This window comes from Poeciliopsis prolifica, unplaced genomic scaffold (genome assembly GCF_027474105.1).
Source record: "Poeciliopsis prolifica strain line A6 unplaced genomic scaffold, Auburn_PproV2 SCAFFOLD021, whole genome shotgun sequence".
In the NCBI taxonomy this organism is placed as follows: Eukaryota; Metazoa; Chordata; class Actinopteri; order Cyprinodontiformes; family Poeciliidae; genus Poeciliopsis; species Poeciliopsis prolifica.
In genome coordinates this window covers 4684682-4701721 of record NW_026562396.1, presented here as the reverse complement: position 1 = coordinate 4701721, position 17040 = coordinate 4684682, and the positions used below count along the sequence as shown (strand labels likewise).

Below are 17040 nucleotides of genomic sequence, written 5' to 3'. Positions count from 1 at the left end.
CATTTTCTATCAGATATTTTTGTTCAACCCTTTAAATTAAACGTTACAATCTGCACTTGAATTCTGTTGTAGCGGTTTCATTTCAAATCCAATGCGGTGGCATGAAGAGCCAACTCACAAATATTGTGTTACTGTCCAAATATTTCTGGCCCTAACTGTAAATGCGCTGTCACCTTAAGGTGTTCAGAGTTCTCATGGCTGCCAAACGCAGATTCTGTCTGAGAATTTCTGCCTCTGTAATCATTGGCGAAGGTCTTATTTATGGTTTTTGTTTATCTGTCTTTTTTTTTTTTTTGAATGAGAATGAGACGCAGCTTTGTTTTCCACATATTTGTTTTTGCTCTACAGCTCTTAGTTTTGTGATAGCATGTTGTGCTTGAGTTGTTCCTGAACTGCACATTTTGCCATACATAATAAGAGACTAACTCTTTTCTGGTTTCTTTTTCTCTTTTTAAAGTTGAGATTAAATATTGCTTCCTGACAGTCATGTTTGAACATGAAAACCTCTAATAAAGGCTGCCAGGTTTATGTTCAGCCTATTCTTCCACATGTGTAGGCAGTTTAAAGGAGCAGTTGCACGGTGCTTACATAAGCACAAATGTGTGTGTTGTTCACTCAGTTCTAGGTTTGTATTTTTCCTTTGTGAAATGATTCCTTTGTGACTAAAACAGACACGACATTAGCCTCTTGTTCTTTCTGCTCCCGGTGTCGAAACACTTGAGTCATTCACCTCCCACCCTCGCCGGGTCAAAGTTTCGTGTCAGAGGTGCAGCATTTTCTCCGTCAGAGAAGCTCTGGCACGGGAAACCTACAGAGGGATGGAGTCATGTTCATTACATCATCTTTCAGGCATGCGCAAACAAGCAGAAAACTGGATTTGATTAAAAGCTGCATATGTGCACCACACGCGGATCCACGACAAGCCCAAAGGGCCCGACAGTGATTGTAAACTCCTAAAGCTGGGAATCTGGGAATGGAGACTTGAGATCTGCAATCACAAGGCCACAGAGTGACTTTTGTAAACACTCTGATTCTGAAGACGGCAAAATTAGCCTGTTTGTTAGTTGGTGTGTTGCCAAGGAGGTTCTCCGGTTTCTCTGAGGATTTCATGTTTTTGCTCTAATGTCTGCTTCCTTTGATCTTATAATGAAGTCGGCAACAATGCAACTTTTACACATTCATCATGTTTGACCTGCTAAAAAAACAAGTCATGAATCAGGCTCAGCTGTTTTACATTCATGCAAATATCACATCAAGGTTTCCAGAAGCACAACTCAGGGGTCTTAGTTTCTGGGCAGTGTTTTTAAATTAAATATTTTCAAGTGCAGTTTCTGATGTTGGTTTATTATCTTTCAATAGAAGCATAATTTTGAGTATTTTTCTTTCTGTGTTATTAATTTCTAATGTAAGATTTTTTTTCACAGTCTGCATTATAATCACTTTTGGTCTTTTCTTCACAAACTTCTCAATGTTGGGGTTATCCATGTGGCTTTTCTTTTCACGTAACCTTCCATTATATTTTGATATAGCACATTGTGAACCAACCCCATTTGATTTTATGGCTCATCTTTCCTATAGAAGAAACATACCAAGAGTCTTTACAACACCATGCAGCTTAAAGTTACTGTTTTAGAACTAGTTATAAATTAATGCAAACAAATCCCAAAGACACTGCATGTATATATAAACATTTATTGTTGATATTTTATATTCAGCAGTGCTTTTTAACCTGTCCTTTTTTAATAATAATAATAATAATAATACACATTCTTTGTGTTAGCATCAGAGTGTGGAGTTCCGGTACAAAAAAAAAATCTCAGCAGTGATTTGTGGGTTACAACACACGTGTCTATCTGTGTGCATACTTTCAATCTGAGATGGGATTTTACAGTTAATATACATATTACAGCCACCAGATACCAACAAGCCCAAGGGAAAAAAGAAAGAAGAAAAATTATCCACTTTAGGTGACTGTTCACCAGAAAACAAAGGAATATAAAAGCAATTTGTCTGGAGCAAATATTAGCAGATGTGGACATGGAAAAAGTGCACAAATATTAAAAGAAACAAAAAGAAAACCGAGTAAAATATTTTTCCGAAGGAATGTGAAGCTTTTTGGTCAACAGAAAGTTGATGTTCACAAGTGAGGACGTCATGCCAGCATATTGTTCCTACAGACAGTATATACAAGGTTCAAGTGACTCCTGAGTAAATCCTGGTTAGCAGGTTAGAGGAACGTTGTGTTCGATGCATCTGGATTCCCAACTCGGCTCTAAAGCTGAACCTGTGACAGTTTGTGTTGGGGGAGGACGAAGGCCTCAAATTACAACTTCAATGTGCAAGATGGAGCTGGAAGAAAACTTTTCACATGTCTCAGTGAGCCAGCAAATTGTTAAGAAAAGCATCGCTTCATGTAAAATTGTTCAAATTTCTTTTTTTTTAAAGTAGATTTTGTTTCCTTGGATCTACACGGTGGAGTTAAAAGCAAGTGGTCTACTGCTGTATCATCTGCACTACGTGTGTTAGTCTTTGGCATGATGGAGCATCAAAATCTTCTCTAACTTGCTTTTTTTCTACATTTTTTCCCCTCAAAAAATAAGCTCACTTTTGCATTATGCTAAACATTTTGACCTAGTTATTCTTTTTTGATCGGAAAAAGTAACATTAAAATTGCAACTGTATCAAAGCAAGAACTTCAGCTAGATTAGAACAGTAAATAAGTAATTAGTTTGTTTGTTTTTTTTACAAAAGGAGATAAACCCAGGTTATCTACGTGATTTTAACACGTAGTCACTGACTAGATTCAGACCAACCACTGCAGCACACCAGGTCCAGTGCTGCCAGTTTTACAAGAGGCTTTTAATAAACAACACCTGCAAAAAAGCAGCGCCTGTGCAGCTCCATGCTGTCGCGCTCCGTTAGAGCCAAGAGTCATCAAAAGTTAGCAAAACTTCAGACACATTCTGCTGCTTTTACACGTCGTTTCAAAAGAAGCTCTGATCTCAGCCGCAACACAATCTCCAAATGTTTTTTTTGTTGTTGCTTTTTTTACTTTTTTTTTTAAAGATTTTCCTCAAAGTTGTTGTTTGTTACTTGGTACTGTGCATGACTACTTCACATGTATTATAGCATCGTATAAAAGAAAGAAAGAAGAAACAAAAACATCATGTAAAAATTCTGGGCAGGTAAATATAAAGGCTCAAAATGAGAGCAGCTGAAATGACATGTTTTAAAAACTAATGAGATTTACAACATCAAGAACAAACATAAAAAAAAAAATGAACAGGGAGAGGGCAATTCCAGTTATTTCCCTTCTTCTCTGATGTATTGTTCAGGCTGAGCATGCCTTGCCCCATAGTTTGGCACAGGACTAAAACTTTCACACAGTGAGATGAGACCAGGGCAACGGCTGAAATTATTCCACGCGATGAGATGAACAGGAGGATTGGCTCGGAGGAAGGTAGCGCTCCGTCTCTACTGGTCCCTCTCCACTCGCCTCCTACGGACTGAAAACAGCACAAAAAAGCATTTTTTAAAAAGACATCAACATATCAAAAATAAAGAAAAAGCAAGCATGCGGTATTGTCTCTAAGCTTCGCGGGTCTGTTAGTCCGACTTAAAGAGAGGAAGTGAGCCATCGTCAACGTTGCGGTTAAAGTTTTAAACATTTCAACAGCGTGCGTCAGCATGTTCAGGAAACAAAAAGTGAGATGTCGTCACTCTCAGGGTTTTCAAACTGTTAATGCAGTGAATGCATCACTCAGACACTGTGAAAGAAGCCCTGTTATGATCAACCCCTGGACACACCCCATGCATCAGACCTGTGCAACAGCAGCTCTGACAGGGGGAGGAGCTAAAGAAAAGAGGAGAGTTGGTCACTGCTGACTGCAAACCGAACAGATGTTCACAGAGGTCTAAATTTAACTTGTCAGGATATTTCCTTAGCAACAGAGAGCAGCTGATGAGCGAGTTGTTTTTTTGTTTTAAATAGGAGGTTAATTTCATCCATCTTTGCATGTGTATGTGAATCATACCGAGGTCGTTGTTCTTGGTGATGGCCGCAGCAGCCCGGGACCGAGGACCCTGCTGGGTGAAGTGATAGCCGAACTTCACTATGCTGTTGTTCTGCTCCAACATTTTAGCGATCTCCATTTCCGCGGTGGTGCCCAGCTGCTGCCGCTGAGGAACACACAATCACAAGGAAGTTAACGGGGGAATGACAGGAGGAAGAAGATCCCACCGCACGGAAACAGTTCAACTTCCTCCTTTCAGCAGGAAGCTCGTGGCGCCGTACTATTAAAACACACATGGCTGTCAGGACAAATGACAGCCAATTATTTGATCATCAACATAAAGTTTTGCCCATTTATCAAACCACAGAGATCTAAAAAAAAAGGGGGTCTGAACAGCAGGCTGAGGGCCAGTTGTGGTCCTCTTGAAGATTTTGTGTGGCTGTTCAACTTAACGTTGGATTACACCAACCTGAACATGGGCTAAAAAAGATACTCTGGCTCACAGAAAAACAGTATGTCTGCCTTGTAACAACTCAAGAGTCAAAGATCCTTTGTGTTTTTTCAAACTACAATAATTTAAAGATCCTTCTTTTACAAAAGTGTATTTGATTAATTTAAATAGAACCTTGCACATTTAATTTATTATTGAGCAGATACAATAAAAAAAACACATGAAAAATGCATGTAAACTTCAAGGGCTTTCATCTTGATAAAATTGGCCTTGGACATCACATCACTGATCTAACATAGTAAAGAAGAAGCTTTTTGTGTTATTCCTTTACTTCACGATTAAAATGAAATTAAACCTGAAACTCCATCATATAGCTGCCATGCATAAAAAAAATGGAAAACTAAGAATATTTTCTGGAACATCACCCGCTAAAATCCAGCTTATAATACCTACAAATCTATTTTTGGCTTAGAAAATATCATTTGAAATCTCAAAGTTGTACTTTTGCTCCCTACAGGGTGAACTGAATGTTTAATTGTTCGCTTTACTTTACTCACCTGATTGTCTATCTTGATCTCGGTGAGTGTGTCATTATCTCGCAACGCCTCCACCAAAGACTGCACTCCTACTCCAGTGATGAAATTGGACTCCAAGTTCAAACTCCGCAGCGTCTTGTTTTCCCGCAGCATGTCACTGAATGCCTAGAAGATGGAAAGCAAAAGAAAAAGAAAAAAGAAACAAAGGCGTAAATACGCAGTTACGACATGTCAACAGAAGCAATAAAAGCCCACAAACCGCTCCATCTCACCACAGCAACTGGGTCGTTACTCCGTGTTGCTGCCAGGCTGAACTTTGTGACGTGTGTGTTCTTCTCCATTGCTTTGGCAAAGTCTTTCAGCGTGGGAATGGGAATGTTCTGGGGAGAAAAAAACACTGGTGTTGATGGAGGCAGTACCTACGCGGGTCAACTCTGCGTTTGGACTTGTGCGCACCTTAATGTTGTTAAGGTTGACCTCTTTCAAGGAGCCGTCGTTGTTTTTTACCCTCTGCAGAGTTTCTTCTACGTTAGTGGGGTTGGGAGGCTCATCAAACACCGGGTTCATCTTCTCTCCTTTCACCACATCTGGAAGAGACAAGAGAGCCTGAGGTCACAATATCAACCTCTTTGGGGGTAATTATAAAAAATAAAACTTCACTGTACTCACTGTTGTAGCCCTCTTTACTTCCAGTTCCATCATACGTCTGATTACTAGTAACCAGTGTGTGCACACCCAGAATAGCTGTAAACCAAAGGAGGAAAATCTGTTCAATAACTGGTGAGAAATAACTGTGTAAGCATAAATTCTGCAGTTCAGTGTGAAGGTAAGATGATCTAATCTGGATAGCATTGCATATGGGAGGTGTCGTGCTGCTCAGTCAGCCCTTTTTGCTTTCATCCATCAGCACACGGAGTAAAAGACGGTGCCAAGGGAAAGGCTGAGGGAGGAAAACAACTTGTATTTTTCCATCCAAGGAAAGACTTGGATCGGACAGATGTTGGCTGGATGTGGCTACAACTGGATTTTCTTTTCAATGAGTCATACTGATGTGTGTTTAAGAGCTGCTGTTCCCCTGCAAGAGTATATATATATATATATATATATATATATTATATATATATATATATATATATATATATATATATATATTATATATATATATATATATATATATATATATATATATATATATATATATATACATCCCTTTCACATAATACATCTGTAATAATTCAAAAGTAGAAGGAAAGTTGTACAATTTTGGTTTTATTCTCTGGAAAGTGTGGCGGATCTGCTGCAGGACACCAGCTCTCGAAAACGCTTTGACGGCTTTCTATAAACAGCGGTTTTACCCATTCAACTCTTCCATGCAGGTCTGAGTTAATGAATGCAGAATCAAGTTGTCCAGGAAACAGATTCTCCCACCTGAAAGTGCCACCATGAAAGGTTTATGACACGTTTTCATTCTTACCTGCTAAATCACACAATTCGGTGTCGGTGGCGCTGCAGAGAGCTTCTTCTAATTCTGGATCGAGGGTTGTGGCTTCTTCCTGGAACATTTCTTTTGGTTTCTGCTTGGGAACAAATACTTTACCTGTGGAGGAAGGACACACAAATGCCAGTCAGATGGGAAACTTGCGTGAGATTCGGCTCAGGCGAGGTAGAGTCTGATAAAGGTCGCTGGGTTAATTTCAGCTTCCCTCGCTACATGTCAAATTACATCAAAACACCATTTGTCCCGCTTTGTGAATCAGTGATTTGTTGTGCAAAATTAACTTGGGGAAAAAAACAGAGTAGTTAAGTTATTGTAACATGAAGAAACTAAATATCCTTTCCAAAGTGCAAAACAAGAAACTGAATCTGTTATTTATTTACTTATTTTATTATCTGAAAGTTGTAATACTTGTTCTGAGTATGAAGATCTACAAGCAAATTACCGTCTAAGACATAACAAGTAGTTTTCTACACTTTGCAAATTATACTTTTCTTCAATACACAGAAATCAAGATTTTCGAATGTGCTTTATTGCTTTGAAGACTTCAAAAGCCCATTTAAATTTGCAAAACTCAATTAGTTTAATCATGTTAAGTTGTTTTTAATCAGAAAGAAATGTACCTACATATGCTGAATCTGGCTAGCACACTGAAGTGAAATTACTGCATTTGATTTTCTGTTTTTTGAAAATTATCTTAACCAGCTCTAAGTGATACGTTCCTGGAAAGAATATTAATTGTGACGTAGGAAACGTCTCAAACTAAGCTATGAGCAGCCATGACTTTATCACAGGATTTATTTGGCAACCTTTCTGAGAAAAGATGCCAGTAGTGTGAAGGAAGTCATGCAACAAAAACTTGAGTCTAATATAAAGTGCACTGCAGAGGCAACAAGCACTTACAGATGGCAGAGCAGCCATGCAGTGGGAGCTCTGCCCGTCCCCTTCCACACAAAAACCCACCAACGACCGGCCCTCCCTCCTTCTCTTCCTTCCAACTCACTCAAGTCACTCAAATTGTTCAAAGTGCTCCGCAGTGGGAGCTCTGGCACTTCCTGCAACCCAGTAAACACTAAATACAGTCATTAAGCAGAGCCAATCCCTCAGTGGAGATATTTAACCCAGAGCAGGGGACAAATGACAGAGACCAAATGACTGTCAAGTAAAGAATTTGTCTTCTGGGTAATTTTATGCAAACATTGAGTGAATGGGAAAGTCACACTGAACCTTAGAGTAAAACAACAACAGAAAAAGCCCAGCAAAACAGAACAGCAGCAATGCCTGGACAGGACATGTGGTGTCAGAACAGTTTGGTAACTAAAACAACAGATTAAACCACAACAATGTAACTCTTTCTGTTCAGCTGTTTCACAACAACCATGAAGAATCTGTCTATCTGATATTTAAAAAAACAAAACAATCAGACATCAGCTACAATGTGAAGCTTTTACTTATTTTTTAGGTAACTATGTGGCTGTGACTGCATGGCAGAGCAGTCATGGTGTCCCAAACACAAATATTGTTCTCAGAAAACATTCCCAAAAAAGTGGACACAGTAACTGCATTTAACCATATTTTCAAGCTTACTGGTATTTATTGATGCTCTCGAGGGACAAACTATGCAGAAAATAGAAAAACAAAACAAAACTTTCTGTATTTACCATCAGAAACTGCGAGAAAACAATAAATGCCGACCCCATCTGATTATTGCTTCTATCTCCTCCGAGGAGATGATCTTTCTGAACAGCAGTGTGTATTACTGCTGATCAGAAAGAGTCTCGCTCTGAAGACATTGTTGTTGTAGGACAGTCCCATGAACAGGAGCCTCAGTGTGTCCGTCATGACCTCCATTTTCAGAACGTCGTTCTTTGTTCATTCATCTCCAGAGCTGACCCCAGTGTCCTCTGTCACCGGCTCAACTGTTTTAATTCAGATCCCCAAAAGGTGATGGCAAAGAAAAAGTAATAAAAATCTTCTTCACAAAGTACAGAGTGCTGTAACCCTTCTTGTCTATGTCTTGAAGTAAATGTGAAATAGGAGGTTGGCTCAATTAAAGTCTATTGTACTCTTATTTGTCTCTGGACAGGATAATAGTCTATGTTACCAGCTTAGAGAATAAAAATGAATTTTATTCTGTCCAACATGCTGTTTTTTTACTCCTTTTAGCAGACCAAAGCAAAATAGATGCTGTAATAAGTTATTTCCAAAATGTTTATTGGATCTTCTGTGCTTTCAAAGATGTCCAACTTAAAAAAAAAGCCAACTTAACAGATTTTAAGTTACCACAGATTCTCTGCTTCAGTGACCACAACATGAGTTGAAAAGGCCGACAAACCCTGAAGCAACTCTAGAGCAACTGAAAGGAAAAACAATAAGCATTGAAATTAAGTCATTAAAGAGCTGCAGTGGTTTCTATGGTATTTGAGCAGAGCTGTCTTCCGCAGACATTATTAACATCATTGAATGTGAGCCTCACACACTCAGAACCACATTAAATCTCAGTAGGGGGCGAGTATAACCAGGGAGGACAGAATCCATTGAACCACTGGCCAACAGTGATCCAAGTTTTCCATGTTGTCATAGGAAGTTATTGAACACATGGGCAGACAGAGAGAAGGAAGCAGAGAGAGAGGGAGACAGTTTAATTTCCAACTCGCTGCGGGTAAATCAAGGAGAGACGTCAATTCCGTGTTTCCTCTGCATTTTTATGAGATTTCAGATTTTTATCTGCTTCTTCTGCTGTGTTTGTGACAAACATTGCATTCAAACAGTGGTTATGATTACCAGGACCGTTTAAGAATAGAGCAGCCATGCCGATAAAAGCCAAGCTTGTGTTTTTACAGCAGTCCATCTGCTTCCACAGGGACTTTTTTTTGCAAGAGAAGCTTTCTTCACTTGCAAGTGTATTCACTCTGATAAAATAGATTCATCATGTTTCAGGAATGCTTTTTTTGGAAACAAAATTTCATTTTCTTAAAGTGAAAGATTATCTTTTTATATAAGAATAGTTGAATAGATGTTGTGAAAAGAACAAATGTTTTAAGTCTTATCCCAATTCAAATAAGGCTTAAGCGTAGATTTGCATAGCTGCCTCTGAGAAAGAATAGTGATCATCCAGACTGGTAAAATGAAAGAAAAGGTGAGATTTTCAGATCACTGGAAACTAAAGCCTTTGTAAAAATCCATCTTTGTTAGTCTGTAGACGCTACAACAATCAGCATGATGACTTTTCCGTTCATGCGCTTCACACTCTATTGTAACAAGCCGGGGAAAATGACGGGAAGAGCCGCAATGTGAAAATGATATTTGTATCAGTGTGAGATTACACATTATGTTGAGTGTCAGCTATAATTTTAGAAAAGCTTCTTAGTATTGCAGGTTTTTCACACAAACATGGTACCAGGATGATAACTCAGATGGATGTCCCGACAAGGAGGAGGATGTGGTAACAGCTACACACGCTGCAGGACTTGGGATAAATATTCAACAACTCTTTATAAGCTTTAACATGTGAGGAATTAAAGAAATAAAATATTCTTGACATTAAGGGAAGTAGGGATGATTTATAGTCTAGGTACTCTTTTGGGTTTGTATTTCTGCACACACCGATAGTGATGATTGTGATTCAACATATTGAAATGTTGAAGCTAAATGAACAGCCGACGTTACACACCAACGAGTTTAACTGTAGGCTCGTGAAATCTTTATCAGGACAAGAAAAGCCAGATCTTTCACTTTTACTACAATTCATTTCTGACACCACATCATGGAGATTTTTCGGCTGTCAGTTTCTGACATCACACAAAACATGCTAAATCGTATTAAACAAAATAAAAGTGATTGGAGAACAAAACAGAACTGCTAAAATGATTTTAATCATTTTTCCTGCCAAATTTAGATCAAACCATAAAGTCAGAATCATCGGACTGGGGTTTAAGACACACCCCTACTGAGTGCTGATAATAAAAACACATGGTCACGATGAAGTAGTAAACTCTTTTCCACCTCCCATTACGTATCACAAACCTTATTCTGCCACAGAGAAGCATTAGCAACAAGTAGAACTGCTTGTTGCTGTTGCACAGCTACAAGCAGTAGAACAGAAATTAGTGCTATGTGTTCTCCTCATGTACCCTGAATATTTTTCTCCAAAGAAATACATTTATTAGCATGTGATAGCAACTTAACAGTTCTTAATCTGGTGGTTTTGTTCAAAATAAGCCACAAAAACCTGCAAATTATCATAGCTGCTGGATTTCTGTTGGGTAAACACTTAAGATTTAGTTCCAGTGAAAACACCACAGAAAAAATGTCATATCCGCATAGGTCAAAATACGCAACTTAACTTAGTATTACTTTTGTTCTATAGCAAAACAAATCATATAAGTATTTTAGAATTTAACCAAAATATGTAAGTGTAGGTAGGTTGAAGGAATAAAAATAGAGAAGATTTTCTTCATTCCAATTTTAGTTTTCACTCCAAACTCTTGTGTCACTTTTTAGTGAATAAAAAGCTTGCAAATTCAATCAGTGTATACTACATGGAAAACTAAAGCTGAGGGTGTGCACTTTTTAGCATGTCCTGATGTTAGGATAACAATGCTACTGAGGTTTTGTACGCAGAAACCCTGTAAACAAAACATGGAGGACCAAACTTTCCAGAAACCCCGGGAGAAATAAGCTTTTAAAACTATCATTACCAAGTAAAAAAGAAAAACAAAAGTGCCTTAAGCTAAACAGCTCTAGCATAAATACACTATATCAACGACCCAGCTAGAATGTTTGCAGATCCTGTTTAACCAGTTTACTTTAATAAATGGGCCAAAGCCAGGGTTTTGATTCTACAGCAGATTGCACAACCAGTGCGAAAATTTTATCTTTTATCTTTAAACTTTTGAAGTTTGAAAACTTGCAGAAATTAATTAAGGTCAGAAATCCCCTCAAGCGAGTAGATTTGTGTTAGGGTTTTTTTGTCCACAAGGAGAACAAATCACTCTCTTTCTCTGAGAATCCTTTTTCTCTGCTGTCTCCGTTTCATTCTCCACCAGATTAACAGCAATCTAGCCAAACAAAACAACCTTAGAAACAGCATCTTAATCCTAGGAGGAACTCTGACACTCACCTTTTTTCTCTCCAGTGAAGGGAATGATGTCGTCTCTGTCCTTGTACTCCATGGCCTCCTTCTCCAGGTATTTGAGCAGCCGATCTCTGTTGAACGGCCCAGTGGCCGACTTATCGGTCTGATCTTTCTGCCGCAAACCGGCTGGAAGAAGCGCATTCTGCAGAGGAAGGACAAGGAGCATTTTGAAGTCAAGTAGCTAACTTTTTTTTAAATTTTATTATGTCTGGAGAAACACTTTATTTAAGCAGCTAATTGAGTATCATGAAAAAGACAATATATCGGACCGATTTCTTTTATTTTTGAAGATCAGCTAATACACACGTCATGTAGTACAAGTCACCTTACTGTTGCCAACTTAGAGACGTTGTTGCTACAGTTAGCGGTCAAAACAATAATAATACCTGAATTGTCAGATCAGGCTTTTTAAAGTTCAGTGATCAGACAGAAAAATGTAATCAGTTCACACCCAGAAAGCAACATTTTCCCTCTATCCCAGGAAATGTTACAAAATCCCTTTAAATAACTCCCCATTAGAATAGTATAATAAAGACAAATGAAATGGATCAATTTGCCAAATAACTGTTTTGATGGAAACGAGTAGAAAATACTACAAATACAGAGCAAGGAGCAAATGCTAAAACATAGATTAGAAAGCAGCAAATGAAATACCGGCTCCCTAAAACTACAAGAAAAACAGATGCATAAACCAGTTTATCAGGATCCAGATGGTTTAACTGAAGCAATGCAGAAGGAAAACCTGAATAAAGGATGCCTGCTACAAATGTTTGTCAAGCCAGTTTGTCTCCAACAAAATCCAAGGCTTCCTTTGCAAGGCTGATGAGTTTAGTCTTTCTCTTGACATACAGCACAGAAGGAGCCTTTCTCTACTAAGTGCTTCCTGTTGGTCTTGTGAGGTTATTTGTCCCACATCGCAAAACAGAACTTTAAATAAAGCCTCCACCCGTTGTGGAGGCAATTTATGATTTTCTACAGTTTATAAGATAACTCATGCAACATGACTGAGGGAGGCTGCCGCAGATTTAGCTCATTTTCCGATTATAGCGGCTTCATAGTGAGAAGTTTACAAAGAAAAGAATTGAAATGTGTGAGAAAGACTGGAAATCAAAGCGTTCCAGGAGAATCAACAGGAAAACGCCAATAATTTGAGGAGGGATTTCCTTCTAATTAAAATGTCTTAACCATGTCACAGTCAAACCAGTTCAATTAGAAGCTTTTCATCTGACATTTTACTCAAATCTCCACCACAGAAACCCCTCCCATCCCCGCTGAGGAGTCATGGAGCTCCCCAGCCCTCGCCGGGCCCTCACCTCAGGATCCACCTCCTCCAGGACCGTCTCCAGCTGCTTCAGCTCCTCCTCCGACAGCTTGTTCAGGATCTCATCTTCGTCGATATCCTTGTACTTGTCGAGGTCCTTCTTGAACGACAGCGCCATGGTGGCTATAGCTTGCTAGGCGACAGCGAACGGCAAACAAACCGCGGCAGCCACTCTGGTCCTGCTCAGTGTTTCTGCTCCAGGTCAGGGAGGAGGGGGCTGTCTGTGGGACAAAAACAAACAAATTATTTATGTTTTCACGTCAGGTAGCGTGGAAGAAGATAAAAAATGTTGGGAGCTGAAAAACGTGCATGCGCATTCGCAGCCGAGATAAACAACGCGAACCCGTGCTTGTGAAACAATAGTGGGACACAGCTGTGTTGGAAAGCAACCGTGTCCCTCCAGTGATGCAACATACAGCTGGAACAAAAGACGAACTTTCTCAGGCTCTGACAAATCATCCGTTTACTCCCATAAGGGTCAGAAAGAGAAAAAAAAAACTCTTGTAGTGATATGAAAAATACGATCAACTTCAGAAAACAAACAGAAGCGTTTAGTGGTTTTGCAAATCCAGAGAGATGCATTTGTTTTGAGACTAAATGATTAAACATAACAACAACAGTTGATGTTAAATAAGCTCTAGATAAGAGGAGGAGCTGGAGTCTGGATAAGTTTACAGTCAAAGAAACTGAGGAGGATTCAGCCTGCAGCTCGCTCTCCCACGCCACTCTTTAAATCTTATAATGACCTCATCATTTCCAGATCTCCAGCAGGACTTCCCTAAAGGTCCTCCTGCCTGTAACGCAAGGACGTTTGTGTTTATACACAGCCTCACACATGCAGCGTTCTGAAAAGCTTGAGTTTAACACCTGTTACCTTTATGTTTTTATGGCAGGTGAGGTTAGCTGGGAGTCCTGAATGCTGCCAGACTACAGGGAAGTTTGATTTATCTGAAATCTACAAACTAAAAAAAAAAAACCTAATAAAAAGGAAACAACTTGGTGCTTCGCCGCTGCAAAGATTCTTTCTTTTTCTGTCCAGAGAGCTGCATAAAGGGTTTTATTAGTCTCCCAGAGTGGTCAGTTCCTCGATCACTTCTACTCCTGCATCTAATTACTCATGAAATGATAAAAATGATCAGAGGGAATGTTATAAAACTGACTCAGAGCAGATCAAGCTGAACTAATCAAAAGCAAATAAATCCTGCTTCTTTAATCTCTCGCAATTGTTCTGCTAGGACCACCAACAAAAAACAGATTCAGCTCAAGCAACTTCAATCTGAATATAGTGTTATTATGCTATTTATTATTAATGTATAACTTGAAAATAGTCTCATAATGACAATATTATCTTTTATCGCAATAATTGCAGAGACAATTTATCAACCAGCAAAATCTGTTACTGTGCCTCCCTAGTGTGGAGTCACACATAATCAAACTATCTGCTTCAGTCCTTTGTCTAAAAAAAGTCCCATAAATCCAAATAATATGCAAATAAATCTAAATCATCCAGCAAATACATCAGCATCCAGTTTGTGCTGTTCTCAGACATCAGTGGCATGATTTGTTTTTTCGTGAAATCACAAACCGTCCAGCTTTGTTTCGGTAAAGAAACGAGCTGGCACACCGAGACACAAGAGTTTGGAAAAAGACCACCAACATTTAAGGCTCTTACACTGAGACTAAGTCTGAATAACAGCACCCAACTTTCCCTTATGCCCAAGATGCATCATTTATGCCTCTCCACAGGCATTGTGCTGTAAGTGAGGCCCGGTGGTTTCAAGTGTGCAGACAGAGGAGTAATGGAGCATGCACACAGGGATAATGATGGCAGAGGGTGGGCTCAAGCTGAGGTGGAGACACTGAGAGGATACATTAGTCCAACCTGATTGATTCCTTTTCTCCTTCTCCTCTCCGCTAATCCTCCAGGGCAACAACAAATGGCAGGACGCCAGCAATACAGCAAACTCATGAGCCCGACGCTCACCTTGACCTTTCCTTTGCCGACATGCGGACTCAGCCAACCAGAAACCTGACGACTTCATGTCGTTTTTACAGGCTACACGTTTTCCACCTTCAGACTGTATTAATCACAGTAATCTCGTGGTCAAAGCATGTGACCTCTGTGAGTGAAAACAACAAAATCAACGCTGTTATCTCAACAGATATCCATGTTATCGCCACTGTACATTCCTCAGTGACTCAAGCTGGAGGAAGAATAACTGGTAAGCTCAACGGTGAGACAGGAAGTGGTGAGTAGAATTAAATTATAATGGAACAACGCCCCAAACATACAGAAATGGACTATAGTTAGAATAACCCAGCTATAATTCCCCTGGGACTCAGCGCTGAACTTCCTCCTCCAGTTTTACTCTCCCCTCTCTCTCTCTCTCTCCATCCTGTTGTTACTCTCCTTGTTGGTTTCTATGTTCGGTCTCCAGAGGTGAACAGCAGTGGGAGAGAAATGATAGAAAACAGATGGACTGAGATAGCAGCAAGAAGGCAAATATATATAACAAAAAAAATCCACTTTTATGCAAGAGACTAACACAAACATACATGTCTCTTCAGAGTTTGAATAAACTTAACAATGCCCAGACAGGAAGTGGAGTGTTTTACCAACAAACACACACGATTTGTATATTTCCCAGCAGTCCAAATCCACCGTATGATGTTATATACACAAGGGTTCATGCTGTACTTCTTCACATGAAACTGATGCAAATGCCGGAGTTCAAACAGTGCAGCTTGATAAATGTACATCTCTGCTCCAAAACCCCTGCATCGTTCACTTTCCTGGCCAAATGCCAGCATACACTCCCCACTGAAAAGGTATGCGGGAAAAAAAACAAAGGCCATTTGTTCCATGGGGCTGATAACGTGGTGCAAGAAGAAGAAATCTAAAATAGGCTAGGAACAAAACTCTACCTGTCTCACAGCATACATAAAGGTCAACAGGCTGTAAAGAAGAACTTCACTTCTCTAAGATTTGGGCCACACCCTTCATTCACCACTCTGCAGTTTACACTGCCTTTTGTGAGCAACGCACAGGCTCCTTTTATCTCTTGAACGGGAGAGTGAGTTAAAAACACTTGCTGACCAAAATGTACAACAGCATCTGCAACAACTAGTAAAACTGATAAGACCACCTTTCTCAAAATATCCACCCTGGTGTGAGTCATTCCACCTTAGGATTCCTGAAACGCCCGTCTTGGTCCCCGGGAAAAACTCAGAGTGGACACAACGTGCCCTGTCTCGCACTTGCATTGTTTGACTATGTAACAGAATTGGCCACAAATAACAATGAAATAAAATCAGCCACAGTTTACTTCAAGCTTTTAAAATCCCGTTCCCTCATAAATCCCAAGATGACCAAATGTTGCTTGTCCCCGACAATAAAAATCGCACCAGAAAGCCCTACGTAGACCACGAATGTTACTTTGGTGACACCTCAGCTGTCAGCATCTTCTGGTTAAAGTACCTATCGAAAGGCGTTAGCTAACTCCTCCTGACATGTTTATGACTTACAACTGGCAATGAGTGTGTTAAGAGCAATTATCAACACCAGGCGAGACCTTCCACTCCTCAGTTATGTAAGAGTTCAAACCAAACGAAGCCGTTCATGGGACACTTTCGTTTGTAACTGGGCTACTTTTGTTGGATGCAGAACACCGTGAATGAGATGTAGAAGCTAACACGCTAGCGCTTGCAGATGACTCAAGTCGCTAGCCGCTGAGCTAAACCCAACAGCGGTAATACTCTACAGCTGGCTTCAAAACTAGATACACATAGTCGGCGCAGAGAAACCGCTTTCCTCACCCGAGTTAAAAGACACGTCGCTGGGGAAAACTCCAAAGAGAACCGGACTCTGAAGCGACTGCGGCGGCGGATACTCCCGTGTGTCTGAGGTTTGTCACTCGGTCCAACCAAGGGCGGTAACACAGGAAGAGGGAACAGGAGGGAGCCGGGATTGACGTCAAAAGCAACCAATAGGAAGACAGAATGTCTTATGTAAACCAATGGCGTAACTTGTTCCGCCCTCACACAAAATAGAATAAAATAAAATAAAATAAAATAAAATAAAATAAAA

General features: G+C 39.8%; 1 protein-coding gene across 1 annotated transcript; it reads right to left on the bottom strand.

The window, feature by feature from the left end:
- Positions 1-1678: 1678 nt before the first annotated feature.
- Positions 1679-16893, bottom strand: tmod2 (tropomodulin 2). Its single transcript, XM_055045112.1, has 10 exons — positions 16770-16893; positions 12946-13174; positions 11618-11774; positions 6475-6597; positions 5670-5744; positions 5457-5587; positions 5273-5380; positions 5022-5165; positions 4035-4179; positions 1679-3506 (listed from the first exon to the last, which is right to left on the bottom strand). Exons 2-10 carry the CDS (start codon positions 13069-13071, stop codon positions 3475-3477), a joined length of 1041 nt encoding a protein of 346 aa, XP_054901087.1. The 5' UTR covers positions 13072-13174; positions 16770-16893; the 3' UTR covers positions 1679-3474.
- Between the last annotated feature and the right edge of the window lie 147 nt (positions 16894-17040).

Bases quoted from the DNA above. Each gene is read 5' to 3' on its own strand.
- tmod2 (XM_055045112.1), bottom strand. From the start codon at position 13,071: ATGGCGCTGTCGTTCAAGAAGGACCTCGACAAGTACAAGGATATCGAC. The intron at 5,745-6,474 runs GTAAGAATGAAA...TTTGGTTTACAG, and splicing joins CGAATTGTGTGATTTAGCAG to CTATTCTGGGTGTGCACACA. The intron at 5,381-5,456 runs GTGCGCACAAGT...TTTTCTCCCCAG, and splicing joins TCAACCTTAACAACATTAAG to AACATTCCCATTCCCACGCT.